The sequence below is a fragment of the Pistacia vera genome, unplaced genomic scaffold (genome assembly GCF_008641045.1).
Source record: "Pistacia vera cultivar Batoury unplaced genomic scaffold, PisVer_v2 Contig517, whole genome shotgun sequence".
NCBI lineage: Eukaryota > Viridiplantae > Streptophyta > Magnoliopsida > Sapindales > Anacardiaceae > Pistacia > Pistacia vera.
The window spans coordinates 460,409-481,461 of NW_022196354.1; the positions used below are offsets into that span (position 1 = coordinate 460,409).

The following is a 21,053-nucleotide window of genomic DNA, read 5'->3' on the forward strand; positions in this document are numbered from 1 at the left end:
AACCTCCCCTTACTATTCATATTTTTTTATGATCTATGTGCTCATATTAACCACATGATTCTTCTTCAATAAGTATTCAATCAAAATCAATATAAATCAGAATTTGTCATGAATTATTCATGGTTAATTTGAAGTTCATATCATGATAATTAAGTTTGAGAGATTTTCTTTCCAATGCTACAATAATTCAACCAAAAATCATAAAGTCGTTTGTTCACAAGTCCATTAATTAGAAAACGACCTCCTCTTTGGGAAGCAGTTCACCAAGACACACCATTAATTGTATTATATTTTTACAGTTTTTGTGAACACCATTAAAATATATCTTAATAAATGAAGGTTATTACGTTGTTAGTTTGACAATCAATTCCAGTTGGCCCGTCTTTTTACATGATTACGATACAAAACACAAGTGGGTAATTTTTTTTTTTTCTGCAACAAGGGTTTGATGTAATACGATGGAAACATTTTCAATGTTGTTGTAAAACGTTTCGTAGTTTTCCTTCATGTTTCGCATCACAAGGAACCATTTTTCAAGATTTTACATGCAAATTTCTTCTTAGTTCAAGTCATATACGTGTCTTACTTTTAATAAAGTTTGGTCAATGCTGGACCTAACTTCGATGGCGAAGTTATTATAAAGTTTCTCAAGGATTTTAAACGAGTGGATAGTAGTTTTACTCAACTTGAAAACGATGGATCAATAATACCAAGTGACTTAAGTTAAAACTATGTAATGGTATTTGTCTTCTTGGAAATCAATCATATCAGATTGTTTTTTTTTTAATTTTTTTCTGGGAAATTATCAATCATGGTGATGCTGCAATTGATCACGGGACAGTGGACCAATATCAGATATTGTTCCTTCATCTTCATGATTGTGTTACCATATTTTCACATTGCTTTTCCAGAGTTTTTTTTATTTCTCTTCTTCTTTAAACCCAGTAATCTAAAAAGGAAAAGAATCTAGCTATAGCAGATAGTGATGATGATGACGAATTGNAAAAAAAAAAAAAAAGTTTCAGAAAATGTCAGCAACACCCCTCAAGGTATGAGAAATCATCAGTAGCCTCCATTTAGATTTGACGAATTGATCATTTATCTCCACTTGACCATGAAATCTAAAGGTCAAAATCAACATAACGAAGGGTGATAAGTTTATGAAATGCGAGGAAGGGAAGGTAATGAATGATTTATAATACCTTTGGGATTTTACTAAATTTCCCTAAATGTTAAGAGAGGTTAGAGATTATTCAATAAATAAAGAACTGAAAAAAGTTTGTGTGGCTCAGCTGGTAACTGAGTTTCAAGTGAGGCAAACTTTAGCCGCAACGTCAAGGGTTCAAACACCATTGGAAGCACTTTGTGGTTAGGGACCCGATTGAGATTAGTCTTATACCTTCGGTTATGGGGAGACCTGAGACCTTCAGAATAAAAAAAAAAAAAAATTAGATAAATGATTACAAAGTATTTTATATAGTTGACAAAATATGTATATTAACATGTTTAAATAATATAATTGATATAATCTGTATTAAGCAAAAAAATTGCTCCTTTAATCACAACTCTTTTAATTTTTTATGTGATTCAATACCATTACTGCAAAAGATATAAAATAAAATTATATATTAATATTTTTGGTTCAGTTCAAGTTTATATTTTCAAATTAAAAAATCATATATCCGGATTCAATAATACAAGTCGATTTATCAGATTCATAAATGAAGTGGGTGGGTTAATTATTTAAAACTATCAACAACTGTTTTAAAACACAAATGTATGTCGGTTAACCAAAAGAAACGTTTCCTTGGAAATATGATCGTAAAGGTATCTTAACTGGCCTCGTTCATAGCTTGCTGTGTCCTTGCTGTTAGATGCCCAAACCCAACGAAATAATGTACCATCCCATTCCCATGACATATTTATACCAAGAAGGAGAAGGTGATATCACCACGGAGAATAAACCAAACGATGTCGTGTTAAAAAGGAGCTTTAAAAATCAAGACGCCCTCGTTTCATTTCACCCTGTCAGTGGATTGACGAATTGAACATCAGTCGTCCGATCAATGCAGATCCATAAACATAAATCATCCAACGGTTGGAGGTGAATCCCCTGTAAGATATTTGTGGAATTAGCCCCTTTCCATTTAAATTTTTTTCAACGGCCGACCAGTGCTGACGTATCAGAGGCGCTTCCCTCCCTTCTCATTTCTCTCATCTCCTTTAATCATAATTTACGCTTCTCTCCTGATCTGGTATTTCTTTTCTTTATCTGCAATTCATCTTTTTATTTGTTTTATTTTATTATTTTTGTAAAAAAAATGTAAATTCTAGCTTTTTTGATGCTTTATTTTCGTAGAGGCATTTTCGTTAGGGTTATAATTCATTAATATATTTATCCATTTATTTATTTTAGCTTGTGAGAGATTTTTAATTTCCATGGCTGCTCCACCTGCAAGAGCCCGAGCTGATTACGATTACCTCATAAAGCTCCTCCTGATCGGCGATAGCGGTATGATTTTACATTTCTGCTACTATTTCATCGTTCATTTTCGTGTTTTGAAATGTGATCTCGCTGTATTATTTGTTAGAAATTTTAAATAAAAAATAGTGATACTTTAGTTCTTAAAGTTCTATTTTCAAATCTGAGATTTCTTAGTATTAGATTTGTCAACCTATTATACAGGTTGAAAAATGTTGTACGATTAAACTAGATCTCGATTAATGCATTGTAGATAGAATTCAATTTAGCTTTAATTTGAGATAATGGCATTTGTTTGACCTAGTACATTTATCGAAAGCTGAGTTTACAATTGATTTTGGCATTTGTTTTTTGATTATCATCTCGTTGCATTAGTCGCTTTCTTTTGTTTTATTTTTCTTCTTGTTTTGTCATATTCTTGGACTTAACTCTGTTTGGTACTGGTTTACTCTTTATTGCAGCTTTCAACTGCATTGCTTGTAATTTAAAATTGATAGTGTGAGCATTAAATGTGTCATTTAACTTTTACGTTTTTTTTTTTTTTTTGGAAGTTTGGACAAGGAATTGATTGTTTATCCTTTTTGTGTTATGGGACTTGGCAGGTGTTGGTAAGAGTTGCCTCCTTTTGCGTTTCTCTGATGGATCCTTTACTACTAGTTTTATTACAACAATTGGGTAGGTGTTTTATAAACTCATATCAATGTGGATTCTTTTTAAATTTATTGGGCAAGCTTCTAGTGATCTCACCTGGTTGCATTTTCTTTGACAGAATTGACTTCAAGATAAGGACAATAGAGCTTGATGGAAAGCGAATTAAACTGCAAATTTGGGATACTGCTGGTCAAGAGCGGTTTCGAACAATTACTACAGGTCAGTGTTGTGTGTCAATAGTGTCGCTGAGAGAAGTAGAAAATAAAATGGGATATGTTTTGTTGAAATTTATTTTTTGTCCATCTTAGGCATAAACTAGATAATGAATTTGATGTTGTATTTGCCTGACACAATGTGTTTTCCAAATGTACTTGTAAAAGTTTGTATGATATTAGATGAGAATTCTATTTTTAAACTGTTGAATTGAATGAAGAGAGTTTATTTCTCTGTACATGCATGAAATGACGAATTTGCTTGTTTCCATGTCTAATGAAACAACATATCCTTTCTAAGAGATATTCCATTTTGTATTTTGATATATCTTGCTAGAAGTTCATAATTTGAATTTCCTCTAAGAATATTAGACGGAGGGCTTAAACTGTCCTTGGTGTTACCTGTGTCATGAACTGGAAGAGAAAGACTCACTGTGTTATCTAGATATGATGTCAACTAACTTGAGCCTTTTACATTGGAAGGATATAAAATGGTAAACGAAGATGATGTTGAAAATATATAGATGAGGCTGAGTCATTGGATATGTTTATTTTTTTATTAAAATATTTCTCACTAACACTTGGATAAACTTGCTGATAAGGCTTGTATTACAAACATAATAGAATGTCTTTTGCAGCTTTAGTGTTTTTGGCATATTACCAATTTATTTATATATGTTTTCACTGGTCTTTAGGTGTTGATTTTTAAGGCTTAATGTGTTCTATTTTAATGAATATATTTTTTTTTACTACATACATTCATTTTATTTTTTATGTACGTTTAAACTTGTTGCTGTACGGCAACCCTTAATGGTTATTGGGGTTAGGATTTTTTATTGGATTTTAGGTTTCTTTAATCAGAGCCATCTGAGTCTGCAGCTTTTGATGAGCTGCTGACCCTCTGCAAGTTAATAGATTTATTTTTCTTCTAAAAATGTCCTGGAAATTTAGCTCTTTTTCTTTCTCTCTCGTCTATCATAAACTAGATGTCACTGTTGATTTTTTTCCATCCTTGTTTTTAGGATCAAACTTACATGCATAATTTTAATTTTTGTGTTTCTGCAGCTTATTATCGTGGAGCCATGGGAATTTTGCTGGTTTATGATGTCACTGATGAATCATCTTTCAACAGTAATTGCATCCTTCTTTTTACCATCAGAAGTTTAGATTTCTGTGCTTAGGTTTGATCATTCTTCTTTATTGTTTGGATGTCTGGATCTGACTGCTGTAGTTTTGATCAAAATTCTTACATGGTAATGGGACTCAGGATGATGCAAATGTAACACTTGCAGTGTGAAAGTCTTTCTTTTGTTGTCTGGAGATTCTCATTTATAGATGGTGTCATTCCTTCTCTTTTCTGGGCCAGTTTCTGTAAACTGATTTCTTCTCATGATTAGACATCAGGAATTGGATCCGTAACATCGAACAGCATGCTTCTGACAATGTGAACAAGATTCTGGTGGGTAACAAGGCTGACATGGATGAAAGCAAAAGGGTATGTTCTCTCTCTCTCTCTTCTTGTGCATTTGTGTGTGGTAATCTTTGTTGTGAAGTTAACAAGGAACAATTTTCCAGGCTGTCCCCACCTCAAAGGGCCAAGCTCTTGCTGACGAATACGGCATCAAGTTCTTTGAGACTGTATGTAATTTTCCTTGCTGATTCCCGAAATGGTCATGTAAAAGTTCATTGTTTGCTGAAGAAGGTGTCTTTATTATACAGAGTGCAAAGACCAACTTGAACGTGGAGGAGGTTTTCTTTTCAATAGCAAGGGACATTAAGCAAAGGCTTGCAGATACTGACTCAAAGGCTGAGGTATGCTAATTTCTTTTTTGTTTTTTTCGTAAAGAAAATATTTAACTTAGAAGGCTACCATTGTTGTTAGATATTTGTAATTCACTGTGGTTTCTACTGGTTGTGTTTCTTCTTATGAGTGTATCTTGTCATGTATTGATGATCCGTTTATTGGATTTTGCAGCCTCAGACAATCAAAATTAACCAACCAGATCAAGCAGGTGGGGCTGCTCAAGCTTCCCAAAAATCAGCTTGCTGCGGTTCTTAAGCAAGCAAAATCTGGAATCTGTGCCGTTGAGATCACATGGGTACATTGTCGAATCAACCATTTTGGTTGGGACAACTGATTTTGTTACAAATATATCATTGGTGCTTGTATTGTTCTATCATTATTTTACACCTACACGTTTGCATGTGAATGATAGATCATCTGTGTTTTGCGTAATTAATTATATTATATTAGTTTCTTTTTTCTTTTTCTTGTGCTTGAAAAACCATGTAATTCCACTTCAATTGCTTTTTTTGACATTATTTTGAGAAGAAGCCATATATTTCTCTCATATGAGCTATTATTATGCTCTTGGCGATATTTGATGATTGAAAAACCTTCCTTGAACGTCAGGTAATTAGGTTTTGATGAAGTGGGTTTGGATTGGAACAGTTTTGTGTCATCTTAGGCACTTTGCATAAAGTGGCTGGGACTATCGTTCCCACTACAACAAATTATGCATATCAGGAAAAGAAGAGAAGTGAGGGGAAAAATAATATATCAATTCGGGGTGGAGTTGGTAAAAGTGTTGAATAAATGTATCGATGGGAATCGAGGAGGATATGGTGCTTAACTGTGTACTCGTTTTCTTGTAGGTGATATGAGATTACAATTTACAAGTATATGCCTCCTTAAAAAGGAAGAAGTTTATTCTCATCCTTGGAATGATTTGGAAACTCTGCATCTTTAGTTCAGTTTTAACCCTGACATTGACATTGTGTCTAAATCAAATTATGCTACTAGTTACACTTATTATTATGGACCGCATATCTGCTGGGATTTCCATTTGAAATCCATCACCACATGTATATTTATTTTTATGAATTGATTTTGCAAATAAAAAGTTTTAATAAAATATAGTAAAACCTATCTATAGTCATAATGTTGGGATTAACTAATTTTATTACTATAAAGAGGTTATAACTTAATAAAGATGTAATTACAAAAATTATAGTTTTGATTTTTGATTTTATAATTCATGTTTTAGTAATACAGTATAAAGATTTCAATTCATATTTTAGTAATATTATGATTTCAATACAACGTTTCAATTACCTACTTTTAAAGTAGATAAAAGATCGTTTCTTAGAACCAGCAAAAATAAGTGTCATTGATGGAACTGTAAATATAGTTGATGCATGGTCAATTGATGTGAAGTCACAGACAATTGTCAATGGTTTTAAACGCTGTAAAATTAGAACTACTATTGTCAATGAATTATAAGTTACAAATGAAGTGGATGAGGAGAATAAAAGAGTCACTATAGAATTGAGTGATCATATTCGACAAATTTACTACATTAATCGAATGGATATTAATGTCTTCTTCGATTATCTAAATGAGCAATAAATTGTGTATATTTTAACCAAAGGAGAAATCATTGTTGCAATTAAACAATAAGAGAAATGAAATAATCCTAATGATAATCGTACGAAAATACAAAAAGTTTTGTGCCATGAAGCTCTAAACATGTTTAAGAAACTAAAAATATTTTAGCTTCAACAAGAAGGTACCCATGTTAACTGAGTTATTATCTATTCGTAAGGTAAAAGATGTGATAACAACTCTAAAACACAAATCATTGTCCCAAACAATTTTAAATAAATATTTTATTTAATTTTAAACCTTTGATTTTACATAAGATATATTTTTTTGTAATATACAGATAATTATTACTATGTAAAGGCAACTTTTCTTAAGCCAGAAATTAGAAAAATTATAACTTATTACAATGTAGAGTTTATTATTATTTATAACTATCCCAAATAAAGACTATAATTTTTTATGATTATATAGAGTTGATTCCTATATAAAATATCACTATAAAGAGGTTTTACTGTAGTTATTTGACAAATATGCATGTGACATTATTTAAATATTATTTTAATTTTAAAAGCTTGACAATGTAGTTATAGGGAAATTCCAAGTCTTAAGAAAAAGGAAACTGTAAACTTGTTTAATTCAAAACTAAAAACGTAATAATGTTTTAAATTCAAGACATATTATCAAGCACTAAAAATGTGAAAGTGAAAACTTAGATAATATTATTGGTCTCTATAAAGAAAGGAAAAATATAGATTATTTAACGCTGAATATAAAATAAGAATAATTTTGACTATAACAACAATCATTATTAAATTTAAATTAAAAAAAAATAAACCCTTTTGAATATCTTAATGGCTAAAATTGGAAAAACAAAACCGACCCTTTACATTAAACGGCCCCTCTTTTCCGTCTCCAGAATTAAGTATTGGGCGTAGTTCCTTCCTTTTGAGAAAGCACTACTTCTTTGAATCTGACTGTATTATCATCTTCACCATCACAGAAACACTTTTTTTTGATTGGGTAGGGACATTCAAAGATCACACGTAAGAGAGATCTAAAAATGAAGATTGAAATTGCCGGTGCTGCAACTTCATAAAAGCATAAAACTACAAATTATGATAAGTGTAAGCCATCAACTAGTGGGATTTTAGTGCTCAATCAGATTGTGGCTTTGACCAGAGACTGAACTTTGGGAGATATACAGGAATATTTTCTTTTCTCTGTTTTGGCCAATGCAAATTGTTATTACTTGAAAAAGGTTGAACATCGCCTTTAATAATGCAAACTGTTTTTGACACAGAGGTGTTAAGGAAGTGTGCCGAGATTTTTTGCTAAAGGTGGACTCTGCGGCGGTGCTATTGTTTACCAATAAACTGATGAAAACTTAAAAAAAACTATTAAATTTGGAACAAATAAAATAATACAATATCAAGAAGTTGAAAAAAAAGAATGCAATAACATAATACTTTCATACGTGAATAAATCTATAAAAAACAAAACCTTGAACAAATATATTAAAAATAACATCTAATTCATAAAGAAACAAACGAAAATTTTTATTTAGAAAAACATCTGCAATAGAAAAATAGGTTGACTTATATTCACTTTTAAAATAATGTTTTATATGATTAAGTTAATTAAAAAATTAAATAGTAAATAATTCAGATTGTTGTTAACTTAAATTGAGTTCAATGAATAATTCAAATTGAATTATAATTTTTTTCTAATTATGTCACGTCATTGTTATTAATTAGAGGATATATTTGTGAAAAGAGAATAATACAATCATTCGAAATTTATTAAAATCAAAGAAAGATAATAATAATTATTAAATAAATTATTAATTTATAATTATATAAATTATAAATTTTTATTTTTATTAAAAGGGGTATAAATTATCACATAAAATCTTATATTAGTAGAGAGAATTTACATCTCTTAAGTAATTAAGTAGGTAGAGGGATGAAAGACAAAAATATAAGTATAAATGAAATGATAGTAAGGTTAAGTCATAGAATTAAAAATCACAATTAATAGAGATTTTTGTGGTATATTATATGAATTAAATTAGGGGAAAATGGGAGAATAAAATGGTCAAATTAGTAAAGACACTAGAATCCCAAAGATAAAAAGAAATTTAAAGAAGACTTTTCCATAGATTTATTTATTTAAATTTAAGGATAGGCCTGGACCTACCGCAAAAGGGCTGGGTCCGCCCATGGCTATACAACGCTTGTCTTCTTAATTGGATAACATTTAATTAGATTTGCTAAATCAATAGATGTACATTACAACATGGATACGCCTGTTTACACTTTACAGAATGTTGTCTATTTCTGGTAAACTTTGAAATGACACAAGAAGATATTATTTGTGTGAAATAACTGAGGTTGAGCTTGATAGCACGGATCAAATTGAACCAATTATAGATTAAATTAAGAGCCCCTAAGGTTTCCCCAAATAAAAGTTACCCCTCAAGAATCATAAATAACAATTTACCCCTTGTCTATTAGGGTTTATTTAAATAACAAATTAAGTGAAAAATGTGTTTATCAATCAACGGAAACAGAAACGGAACAATTATAATTTATTTAAGAAAACCTTGGTAGGTAAATTTGAACTCTTAAATTTATAATGCCCGTGGAGTGTAGGATTACTAGAACGAGAGTTGTAACTAAATACCCTCCAAAATGAATTTACTCTTGTTGTGTAGTGAATACACTATGCATGGATTCACGTCATGTGTCCCTGGATTATGCTGGCAATCAGTGTTTAGATTCACGTTGTGTGTCACTCCCTCATAAAGTTGCTTCACTTGTAAGATAACCAGTCCAACAATGAGAAATTTGACTCCATATTCGGATTTGGGGGAGTTGGCATAAGAAATCTTCCATTCAAACAACTCTCAACACCCTATGAGGGAGAACAAAAAGGAGAAAAGCCTTCCTACATAGAGATGAGTGAAACACTAACACAAACAAACTTAGATAGAGAAAAAAGAGTTCATCTCTGTAAACATTCAAGTGTAAATACAAAGAGAAATACAATAGTGGAAGTAAGAGTTGCTTATTGCATCCGAACCATTATAAAAATCGTTATGTTATTGTTCTTTATGCTTTTCTTTTACGTCTTATATTGATCCAACATCAAAAGTTTTGACTTCTCACAAACCCTTGCATAGACTTCGACAAGAGATCTACATACTTCTCGTTGGTGTAAAATCACGCATCAACATCTCTCTCTAGGGTCTCGTTTAATTTTTGAAAACCTTTAATTAAAAAAAAAAAAAAAAAAGTAAAAGTAAAATATATATAACATTAAAATTAATCTTTAAACGATCTGCCAATCGATCAGCACATGTATAATTAAATAAGTTTAATAATCCAATAGTGCCAAATAAATTAAAGAAGTATAATATAATAAGTTAAATGATATGATGGTGCCAAATCAATTAAAATAAGTTAATATGGAAAACTTTAGATGAGTAGAAGAATTACTCATTTGTTTAAAGCTTTTCTTCCACTACACAGCACATTACCAAAAACCAATACATGCAAGGCGAAAGCCTAAGTTAACGCCTTTTAAACTTTTCAATATGATGAATAAGAAAAAAATATTGTTTAAGCACTTACGAGAGAATCTCTTATTGCTTCATTTGATATTTAAAAAAAGAGTAAACGACTTTGGACTTTTTCCAACCCAAGGTTTGTCTTAATGACACTTTCCTACCCAGAAAGTTTCAAAATATTACTTTCCCACCCAATGTTTATACTCCGTTAATATCCAAAATACACTTTACTTTTTTAGTTAGCATTTGACGAGTTACCAAGAGTTAGAGTAAAAAAGATTTTATAGAGTGAAGGTCGGTGGATCGAATGGTGGTACTCGATTGAATATTCGTTGACAGAATTAGTCAAAACCGACTAAGAATAGGAAACCATAGCTTTATGATGGCTAGCAATAGACAAAAAATCAAGTATCGGAGTAAGAAGAGTTTTGTAGAGAGGAGACCACAAGTTCAAATAGTGGTGACGAAGATAATTTTTGTCATCAAAATCGGCTTTGGATAGTTACAAAATATTAATTTTGGGTGAAAAATTAGTATTTTAAAATTTTTTGAGTGGGAAGTTCGATAAGGCAAACCTTGGGTGGGAAAAAGTTTACTCTTAAAAATAAACCAATGAAAGACATGCATAAGAGTGAGTCCACTCAGGTTTTAATAAAGTTGCAAATGGTTTTAACAAAAAAGCAATGGCATCCACAGAATGCTCAAAAAATGAGCAATAATTCTAAGGTGACCCAAGACCTATCGTCTATAAATTTGTGACTAGGAGCAATAATTGTGCTAGGGACATCAGTGGAGTCTGGCTCTGAAATTGAAAAAAAGAAAAAAATTAATGTTAATTCAAAATTAAGACAAAAAGCCCCTTATAAATATAAGTGGCAACATAGCAGCAGGTAGCATCACCACCACAATTGGTCATTCTCATTAGCTCGTTAGTGCTTCAGGATTTTGAGCTAAGAGAATTTTAGAGAAAATGAAGAACAAATTATATAATTTGTTTAACAGGTCAAGGCCATTCATCGGTGTTGTATTTTTACAAGTTGGGTTAGCCGGGATGGATGTTTTATGTAAGGCTGCGTTGAACCAAGGCATGAGCAATTATGTGCTGGTTGTTTATCGCCACGCCGTTGCCACACTTGTCATAGTCCCTTTTGCCGCCTTTCTGGACAAGTCCTCTTTCTCTCTTTTCTTTCTGTCTTCACACAACACATTTGCAAACTTTTCATTACTTTGTGGTAAATTTATGACAAATAAATAAATAAAACGAAAATAAAAATTTAAACAGCAAGAAAATTTGTCTTAATAAAATGGGTTTTAATTTTATTTTCTCCGTTTAACAGGAAGATACGACCAAGGCTGACACTGCCGATCTTTACCAAGTTACTGCTGCTCGGCTTACTGGAGTAATTTTCTGAAAAACGTATATTGTTTTATACGCTTCAGCTTGTGGGATATCTTTGTTTACGATATTTTGTGTTGACAGGCCAGTAATAGACCAAAACTTGTATTACATAGGGATGAAGCATACAACTGCGACATTTGCAGCTGCTATGTACAACATTCTTCCTGCCATCACCTTTCTAATGGCTTGGGCTGTCAGGTAAGAGAGCTCATATGCTTTCTAATTGAAAACATAATTATAAAGAAATTAAATGGAAACTGTTTGATAGCAATCCATTTTCTTTTCAAGATTTCTTGTGATTTTAAGAGTACTAAGTTTTCTCCCCAGGCTTGAGAAGGTGAAAATCAAAAGTATTCGCAGCCAAGCAAAGATAATAGGGACTATCGCAACAGTTGCAGGAGCGATGGTCATGACCTTGTTGAAAGGTCCGATTCTTGATTTGATCTGGACAAAATCTGCAAATCATGAGAAAGGAAGTGGCGGGATAGACATCCATAATTCAATTAAAGGTGCCGTTTTGATAACACTTGGCTGCTTCAGCTGGGCTTGTTTCATGATTCTTCAGGCAAGTAAATAGCCACATATTCCGCGTCTACAATTATTTGATTGATACATCTCCTAAACCATGAAAAATTCTGATTTATTTCTATAGGCAATCACACTGAAAACATACCCCGCTGAGCTTTCACTCACGGCGTGGATATGCTTCATGGGCACAGTTGAGGGCAGCATAGTGGCGCTAGTAATGGAAAGGGGCAAATCTAGCATCTGGGCCATACACTGGGACACTAAATTAATGGCCGCTGTCTACAGTGTAAGAAAACTATACTAAATTAAACAAAAGATCTGCAGTTCAACTAGTTTCACAGAGCTTCATTTTTGACACTGAATATGGGTTAATTTTACACCATGCATCATCCTAGCTCGCAGTATTTTTAAAAGTCTAAAACCAAAATACATGGTCATTCATTTCTAAAACAACTAAGAGGAAGAAATTAACCTAAAGATGTCACTAGATCCTAATCTAAAAAATGGTTAAGTCTTAGAGTCTTATATTAAAACATATGCATGCCTGCAGGGAATTGTCTGCTCAGGACTGGCTTACTACATTCAAGGAATAATAATGAAAGACAGGGGACCTGTTTTCGTGTCGGCTTTTAGTCCCCTATGCATGGTTATTGTGGCAATCATGAGCTCCATCATTTTGGCTGAGCAAATGTACCTTGGCAGGTAAATACAAAGCTTTCACCAATACAATCACAACTTTACAGAGTGGACAAACTAACTGTAATGATATTTTCACAGGGTTATTGGTGCCATTATCGTAGTTGCAGGCCTATACCTTGTAGTCTGGGGAAAAAGCAAGGATTATGCATCCCCATCAACATCAATTGACGAGAAAATATCACCAGCTGCAGAAAAAGTAGATGCAGACAGCAACACAGACGAAAATTTTGATCATGAGGCCATCAAAATTGATGTGTGTGATCATGAAATTGTAACTAGGAAATAGCAATTAGATGGCAAAAGGGATCCTACTACCATCTAGAATAGAACTTCCCTCAATCAAGAGTTCAAGTTGCAGGCACATCCACATTTCAGCAAATAGGTAATATCCAGTTGCCAGATCATGCAAAATGAACATCCACAATTCGCCGTAATCCTATGCAAAATTAAATTTTGTTTAACTATAATGCAAGTGACTTAAATATCTAATGATCATATCATAACTGAAAAACTTGTACAAGAATTTGATTGTGTGCCAGGCACCAATCTGACTGGACTGGATGAACATGAGTCATTGTCAAAAACTTGTAAACACACTAAAGTCAAATCAAGTCAACTATGCTTCACTATCAAATTAGTTGAGGTTTGCTATAAGGTCATATCCTATCGTACAATCAACTTGGAACCAAATATTTCTTTTGATGATATAAACCCAAACAACTTTCAGTCTACCATCAACCAGTTTCAATCCAACCACTAGAAAGACAGCTTTCTTTGAAATTATGCATCTTTAGATTAAAGCTGTTATATCTCTCAAGGGTTGATTAGTATACAATAATTTAAAAAAATAAAAAAATAAAAAAATAAAACCCAACTAGAAGAAATTTTTACTTAAAACACTTATGCACTGCCCAAAAAAATGTGAGAAAGTTCCAACACATTTGTTACTCCGGGTAACTTGAGTAAACATATATACAGAATATGATAGTGTCATCTCACTTAGATCAGAATTTTGATTTGCAATGAGTAATATCACTCTTTTCTTTAAAGTTGCAACTACCAGTTTCTCACAACGAAAGACCAAAAGCTAGGGCTAAGGCTTGACTCGCTTTGGACTCAAGACCCCTAAAAATAATACTCGCATAGTGTGAACCTAAACTAATACAATTAAATGCTTCAATTTTGTGACAAAAAATCTAAGCACTTACAGGCAATCACTTTATTGCTTCCTTTCAAATTGCAAAAGTAATTAAAGAAAATCATAAAAGTAACTCCACCATGTCCCTGACCCTCAGCTGTAAAAGAGGTGCAAAACATTAAAAAACTTAAGGCATTGACATCCAAAGATTTTGAAAAAAATGAGCAATCATTCTGGGTGACTAAAGGAGATGGTAAGCAATAATTGAGCTTTCAGAAACCAGTGGAGTTTGGCTCTGAAATGGAAAAATGTTAATCGGATATTAAGTTATGAGTTTCTTACAAGAGAGGCCATTTGTTGGTGTTTTTAGTAATAAAGGTTTGCAGGGATGGAGGTTGTGTAATGAAGCACTGAACCGAGGGAAGAGTATCTTACATATTGTAGTCTACTGTCATGCCATTGCCACTGTTGTCATGGCTCCTTGTGCTGGACATGTCCTCTTTCTTTCTTTCTTTTTCTTTATTTACACACACATATACACAAACAATATAAAGGTCATACAAAGACAAAAAACAGCAGAAGTCTTTCTCTGAGTATAATGGTTTCTTTTTCTCCACTAGGAAGATAAGACCAAAGATGACTGTCAATATTCACCAAGCTAATAGGGCTCAGATTACTGGAGTATTTTTGTAAATTACATAATATCTTCTATCCTATTATGCTTATGCTATATTTTCCTTTTCATGTTTTAGATGTGTTGATAGGCCAATTATTGATCAAAATTTGGTATCGTATGGTGATGAAGTTTATTACAGCAGCATACAACATTCTTCCTGCCATTACCTTTCTAATGGCTTGGATCATCAGGAAACTAAATACACAGCACAAAAAATTATCCGAGAGAAGCACTCAAATTATTTATTTGCATAAACATATTTAAAGTAAACAAAATCAGGGGTGATAGACGCAGCAATTAATTACCCTAAACATGCGTGAAATGTTCTTGTTGTATCTTTACAACTGTTCTGTTTCTCCCAATGCTTGAGAAGGTATAAAGTAAAAATATCTGCAGTGAAGCTAAGGTGTGCAGGGCTTCAGAAACAGTTCAAGGAGCAATGATCATGACCCTGATAAAAGGCGTGAATGTTGATTTGATCTTGAAAAAAGGAGCAATATATGAGCATGGAAGTGGTGGGCTACATATCCATAATTAAATAAAAGGTGCCTCAATGATAACAGTTGGCTGATTCAAGCTGGGATTGCTTTTCTTCTAGGAAGTAAATTCCACATATTCTGGATACTATTCGTTAACAGATCTCCAAAACCATGATGACTTCAGTTTCCTTTCTCTAGGCAAACACACTGAAAACTTACCAAGCTGAGCTTTCTCTTACAGCTTCAACATGCTTCTTCAACACAATTGACAATATTGTAGTGGCACTAGTAATGGAAAGGGGCATAGCCAGCATACAGTCTATACACTAGGACACCAAATTAATGATTGCTCTTTATCAAAAAAAAGATCTGCAGTTCCATAAGATTCTTTCATCAACACAGTTATTTTTCCTACTTCTACTTTTTTGGATTACGGCAATTTTGACACAATAGGTAACACATAGGAGGTAATCTAAATCATGTTCCAGACATTGCTCCTTCACTACTTCTGGTAACCTGAGCAGACATTTATATATGCAGAGACCAACATGTTATTTTGTAATTATAGTCTGGAACTAATGACATGGTGGCCATAAAACTAAGACCAATCTAAGGGAGGTAATCCAATGCATGCTTGCACTCTTTTACCAAAACATGTAAACAATAAAAGAGAAGAAATAAAATATTCCATACTTCTGTATATTTCTCCAAAGCCATATTCGTAGAAGATTAGTCAGGTAACCACCAATTGGGTACGCTTAAGAGGGTTAAATCAAATGGATTTACAACACAAATTCAAATGTAGCAAACAGATTGACCCCACAATTTAAATTGCAAACCATTGCGGATGCTGACTTCTGCTGTGCCAGTTAAAAATAGTATAAGTCAAAATTGGTTACTACAATCAACTACTTCTCACATGATTAGCAGAGAATGATGAAACTTGAGCACAACCATTGAGATCCCATGTTTCCGCAAATAGTTATATACTCCAACAAAATTCAAAGATGCAATTCATATATGTTAAATATCAAGGAAAAAGAGGACCAAGTGCCCTAAAAGTTACAAAAAGAACTTTCTTTCCGATGACGAGTGACACATTTTCAAATTGATCCTAATCCTTAATTAAATTCTGGCCAGTGTGTAAGGTTGATCTACTTTCACCATGATCTCTAACGCCCAAATTATATATATTTATAAAAGAAAAAAAATCAAGTCCGTCAGGGGTGCAATCACCATTAACACAATAGTGTTGCCAAAAAGATCACTCCTATGCACAAAACAAAGATACTATACCTTACAGTTTGGACAAAACTGCTTTATCACAATTGCTTCCCCTCATCTTTTCCATATATACGCTGAAGCTCACGAGTTGCAGCCAGAAAAGATTCTGAAAAAGAAGCAAGAGAACATTTAAGCAATAAAATATTATGTCACAAAAATGTATTTGAAAATAAGCTCTCTTCTTAAGTGTTGGAGAATCAAAATGTGTAACACAATACAGTTTTATTAGATAAATTGCATCACCTTTCCAAAGACGGAAGGACTTCTGGTTAATGGGTGAACCAGTTATTGTCTGAATAACTTCAAACAACATATTCTGCGGAGTGCTCCTTAGTTCTTGGACAATGCCATATATAGTCTTCCCATTTTCAAAGTATATGTGATTGTTTGGGTGTTTTGTTTTGCAACCAGCGTGTCGCTCAAATTCATAAGCATTAATAACCTAAATAAAAACAATTGATCAGTCACCATTTCTGCTTGAACTCTCCTTTCCAGCAAAGCTATAAGTGAATAAACTCACCTTAGAGTAATTACACGACTGACAGCTACATTGATACCCGGAACCTTTTATAACACCACCGAGCTCCTTCTACCATGCGTATGAGGAACAAACATGTTAGCAAACAATTCACTAACATTTAGATTTACAAATGAAGATTTAACACTTACCTCTCGAGACCAAGCAATATACTTTACAGGTACTCCATCCAGCATACCAGTTGATAGCAAACTTCTGACATTTGAAGGGAAGTTGTTTGAGGGGACTTTCTTAGATGTTTTAGAGTCCTCTTTCTTTCTTGAGTTATTTTCAGCACCAGGAACAGTTATATGGTCACTAGATACAAGTGTGTCTGCATTTGACTTAACCAAATCTTTTTGATTTAATACTTCTGAACTATGGACAGAAGATTGGCCCATCAACATCTCATAACTGGATAAAAGCCTTCCCGAGGGATTTGCATCATCATCATCATCATATCCACCAAAGGATATGATAGTACTCTCACCCTTATTGTACAACTGACCAATAGATAAACTATTGCTTTCTTCCTTGGTATAGTTGTGACCCATTGATATGGTACTTTCATCACCTTTGTTATAAAGGTGACCCATTGACATGGAGTTCTCATGTACCTTGTTGTAGGATTGACCCATGGAAATAATATTGTTGTCTCCCTTGCCGAAAGTGTGATCCATTGGTATGGTATCATTATTCTCTCTGTACGTTTGACCCATTGGCATGGTATCATCACCTTTGTTATAAGATTGCCCCATTGATATGAAAATGTTATTCTCCCTAACATAGGTGTCCCCCATAGACATAATACTGCCATCCCCTTTGTTATAAGCAAGTCCCATAGATATAGAACTGTCATCTGGCTTGTATGCATGAGCCACCGACATGGTGTTGTTATCCACTGTATCATATGTATTTCCCATTGATACAGCCATGATATTCTCAGATTCCTTAACCTGGCTGACCTTCACTTTTCTGATCCCACTATAACTTGGACCTGATCGAGGATCTTCCAGTGTTTGTGACATAGATAAACCAAAGGAAGAATCATTACCAAATAAATCTTCACTAGCCTTTCTCCCCGGATCAATTTTTTCTTCACTAACTGATGAGATGTTTCGGTCATCAAAATCGACAGCCCTGGATGCCGGAGAATCAAACAAGCGTTCACTATAATGGCCAGGGATTGAGTGAAAACTGGAAGCATGGCTCCATGGAGGTACATTTGAGTTTAACAATCCTGAGAATAAGTTGTTGCTTGGAACTCCAACCGCCTGTTTCTTGTTGGGGAAAAGCTCAGCCTCTGGACCATCCATGAACCACTGATGAGAACGCTTGGGATCAATTCTAGAAGAATTATCATAAGCCATCTCATTATCATTTAAACACCCAGCACCCTTCGCCATCCAAAATCCTTGATTCTGGAAAGAGTTTTTCATATAATTACTTTAACATGGCCTTATCATATGCTAATTTCAAAGAAAATAATGAAAATATTCAATCCATATTTTTGAGAATGTAATGTGAACCGAACTATAACAAACATACCAACAAAGCTTGGGAAACCTTTATCCAATCATTATAAATGTGTTCGTCCTACTACTTAAATGATACAAGTGAGCAAGGAAAACAAATTCTTTTAGTAATTTAGGCTGCATTTATTAACATTCTTTCTCATTCTTCTTCATTCTTACATAGCTTCCACATTATTTCCCTTGCCAACCATAGGGAAAACCCAATAACCAGGTGAATTAATATTAAATAATAAGAAATTAGAATAATTGTTATATCAATATCATTTACTACCACATTCATGCACCAAGTTACTTCGGTGTTAACCATCAATAGAATATGCATGTACTTTATTGATAAGACATAATAATTTTATGAAGTAAAATAATTTGACAAAGATTGTGAATCACACGTCCACTATATGGAAGACAAATCATCAATGCTAAATTCAACATCCATATTTTCAATTGACAATGTTATTTTAATATGTGTTTCTTAAAGATTGGGGGGACAATGGACTCAAATTGTCACTCTCCACATTAGTCGACAATTTGAACTAGAACTTTTGAAACACTATAGACCTTCCAAAAAGGAATACTAGAAACTTGTATAACACAGCCATGCTAAGTCAAATGAAAAGTTGGAACAAGCACAACAATATAATCAGACTAAACTTCTTGACAATGCACTCCAAAATGCATAATCTCAATTGCAGAAACCAAATAAAATCAGTGTGCAACTAAGCTACATTATCGAACAAGATGCATCTAGTGAATAGATCAATCACATAATATCTTAAAATCATGGGAACATAACTTGGGATTAAGGAAACGAGTATGGCTGACCAGTCCACAGCACCATGCCAGCCATATAAAGAGGGAATGCAATATACTAAATAGTTAAAAAGAAGCCCCTAAATGGTAATAAAACAACTCTCACATTGCAAAAAACCTACTCAGACATGAGACATACCATTTTGTTTCTTTCCTTTCACTTTATCACTCAAGTTTGGTTTCTGCACTTCGTTTAACTGTTCGATTCAGTATGCACGTCAAAATGTATGTTGTGTCATCAAGAGCTTGATTATTCAACATCAACTACAGTACAACTTCACCGATTGCAAACGTTACAATCAGCCGTGGAAATTTAAGCTCGACACCGTTTAGCTATTTATCTGCCACATGCAATGATCTTATCAATTAAACGGTAAACTACTCGAAATAATTAAAAATACACTGTTTAGTATCTGAAAACAAAACTACACTAAAAAAAAAATCTCTCACTTTCTTATGAAACTATAACACTCAGTTTAGATTAACATTCTTCATCATAGCAAAGAAAATTTCCTTTCTTTTCCTTCATTTTCTCGGAAACCAAACGAATAAGTAACTAAGCAGAGAATATTTATCAAACCCTAAAAGTTTGAACATGTACATAGAGAAAAGAAGAAGATGATGAAAGAGAGATACTCATTATAAGTACCTTCAATTGAAACAGTCAGTGCCGCACGATCTGTGATCGAAAAAAACGGAACTACACGGCGGAAATATACCGGAAAAACGCCGGAGACTGTACGAAAGGGGATCGCGGGCGAGATCTAAGAAGCTGAAAATGTTGTTTTATCGGATTAAGGTTTTTGTTTGGGAAGAGATGATATTAATGAGAAGGTGCACTGCACGATACCAGCGCGTGGAGCATGATCTCGAACGTACATGTGGACAGTTTTTAATATGATCTAGTCCGTTCAGCGAAGTGAAAATTTCTTGTGGGGTCAATCATGGCGGGACTCGGGGGATTTTTTTTACCCTTTTCGTCCTAAACCTTTGTGATCTTTTAGTCCCAATCTTTTAGAAAGTAGTAGTTTAAACCCAGAAGGTATCAAATGTTAAAAAAAAGGCTAGTATCGCCAATTCACATCTAAAAAAAAAAAACAGAGACAGACCTTCAACTTGGGAATCTGTTGTGAAAGCTTTAAATGGGCAATAGATAACATTGTCATAACAAATTTTTTTTTTTTTTATCGCACCTCAATTAATCCCCTAAGACTTTAAAATTATTAATCGAATAAGAGCTCTAATGACTACCCTTATTAACAACCGATGAGTGATTCAAACCCAAGACTTATTGAATAATACACCTAAGAGTCTCTATCGAATCATTCGGCCACTCAAAGATAGTTTGTCATGATAATTATTGACTTTTTTTATTAGTGGTTATTTTTTGTTTATATATTTTACCGAAAATTAGGGCTTCGTTTGGTTGCCAATTAGGAATACTACTTTTAGTATTTCCAAAAAAAATAAACAGTAAAATACCTAAAAATCAGAGTTTTTGGGAATACTACTCTCAATATTATTTAACTTTTTTTAAACCCCTTAAATTTGTTAATTTAACTAAATACCCTTAAATATTTTTTTTAAAATTACAAAAACACCCCAGTAATCCACATTTACCAGATTCCGACCACCACTACCGGAAAATGGCCGGAATCTGGTAGGATGGCGCACTACCGGCTGAATCTGG

General features: G+C 33.2%; 3 protein-coding genes across 5 annotated transcripts; 2 read left to right on the forward strand and 1 right to left on the reverse strand.

Moving 5' to 3' along the window:
- The first annotated feature begins 1,962 nt into the window (after positions 1–1,962).
- Positions 1,963–5,614, forward strand: LOC116106475 (ras-related protein RABE1c). Its single transcript, XM_031392841.1, has 9 exons — positions 1,963–2,255; positions 2,417–2,512; positions 3,085–3,157; positions 3,252–3,352; positions 4,411–4,476; positions 4,743–4,840; positions 4,921–4,983; positions 5,065–5,157; positions 5,321–5,614. The coding sequence occupies exons 2-9, from the start codon at positions 2,440–2,442 to the stop codon at positions 5,402–5,404; spliced, it is 651 nt and encodes a 216-aa protein (XP_031248701.1). The 5' UTR covers positions 1,963–2,255; positions 2,417–2,439; the 3' UTR covers positions 5,405–5,614.
- Positions 5,615–11,094: 5,480 nt separating this feature from the next.
- LOC116106465 (WAT1-related protein At2g37460-like) lies at positions 11,095–13,267 on the forward strand. Its single transcript, XM_031392826.1, has 7 exons — positions 11,095–11,465; positions 11,636–11,698; positions 11,779–11,895; positions 12,025–12,262; positions 12,350–12,511; positions 12,776–12,927; positions 13,003–13,267. The coding sequence occupies exons 1-7, from the start codon at positions 11,269–11,271 to the stop codon at positions 13,208–13,210; spliced, it is 1,137 nt and encodes a 378-aa protein (XP_031248686.1). The 5' UTR covers positions 11,095–11,268; the 3' UTR covers positions 13,211–13,267.
- A 2,956-nt stretch (positions 13,268–16,223) lies between these two features.
- LOC116106463 lies at positions 16,224–20,163 on the reverse strand. Of its 3 annotated transcripts, none has more exons than XM_031392824.1 (6): positions 20,013–20,163; positions 19,503–19,704; positions 17,171–18,439; positions 17,022–17,087; positions 16,745–16,943; positions 16,224–16,607 (listed from the first exon to the last, which is right to left on the reverse strand). In XM_031392824.1, exons 2-6 carry the CDS (start codon positions 19,503–19,505, stop codon positions 16,540–16,542), a joined length of 1,605 nt encoding a protein of 534 aa, XP_031248684.1. In that variant the 5' UTR covers positions 19,506–19,704; positions 20,013–20,163; the 3' UTR covers positions 16,224–16,539. The 3 variants fall into 3 exon arrangements, with proteins under 3 accessions (XP_031248684.1, XP_031248683.1, XP_031248685.1); XM_031392823.1 differs by having other exon boundaries at positions 17,022–17,090; XM_031392825.1 differs by lacking the exon at positions 19,503–19,704 and having other exon boundaries at positions 17,022–17,090.
- Positions 20,164–21,053: the final 890 nt, after the last annotated feature.

Excerpts from the sequence above, each read along its gene's own strand:
- LOC116106475 (XM_031392841.1), top strand. The coding sequence starts at position 2,440 with ATGGCTGCTCCACCTGCAAGAGCCCGAGCTGATTACGATTACCTCATA. Across the intron at positions 2,513-3,084 it reads CCTCCTGATCGGCGATAGCG|GTGTTGGTAAGAGTTGCCTC; the intron begins GTATGATTTTAC and ends GGGACTTGGCAG. Across the intron at positions 3,158-3,251 it reads AGTTTTATTACAACAATTGG|AATTGACTTCAAGATAAGGA; the intron begins GTAGGTGTTTTA and ends TTTCTTTGACAG.
- LOC116106465 (XM_031392826.1), top strand. The coding sequence starts at position 11,269 with ATGAAGAACAAATTATATAATTTGTTTAACAGGTCAAGGCCATTCATC. Across the intron at positions 11,896-12,024 it reads CTAATGGCTTGGGCTGTCAG|GCTTGAGAAGGTGAAAATCA; the intron begins GTAAGAGAGCTC and ends TTTTCTCCCCAG. Across the intron at positions 12,263-12,349 it reads CTTGTTTCATGATTCTTCAG|GCAATCACACTGAAAACATA; the intron begins GCAAGTAAATAG and ends TTATTTCTATAG.
- LOC116106463 (XM_031392823.1), bottom strand. Across the intron at positions 17,091-17,170 it reads ATATTGCTTGGTCTCGAGAG|AAGGAGCTCGGTGGTGTTAT; the intron begins GTAAGTGTTAAA and ends TACGCATGGTAG. Across the intron at positions 16,944-17,021 it reads AGTCGTGTAATTACTCTAAG|GTTATTAATGCTTATGAATT; the intron begins GTGAGTTTATTC and ends GTTTTTATTTAG.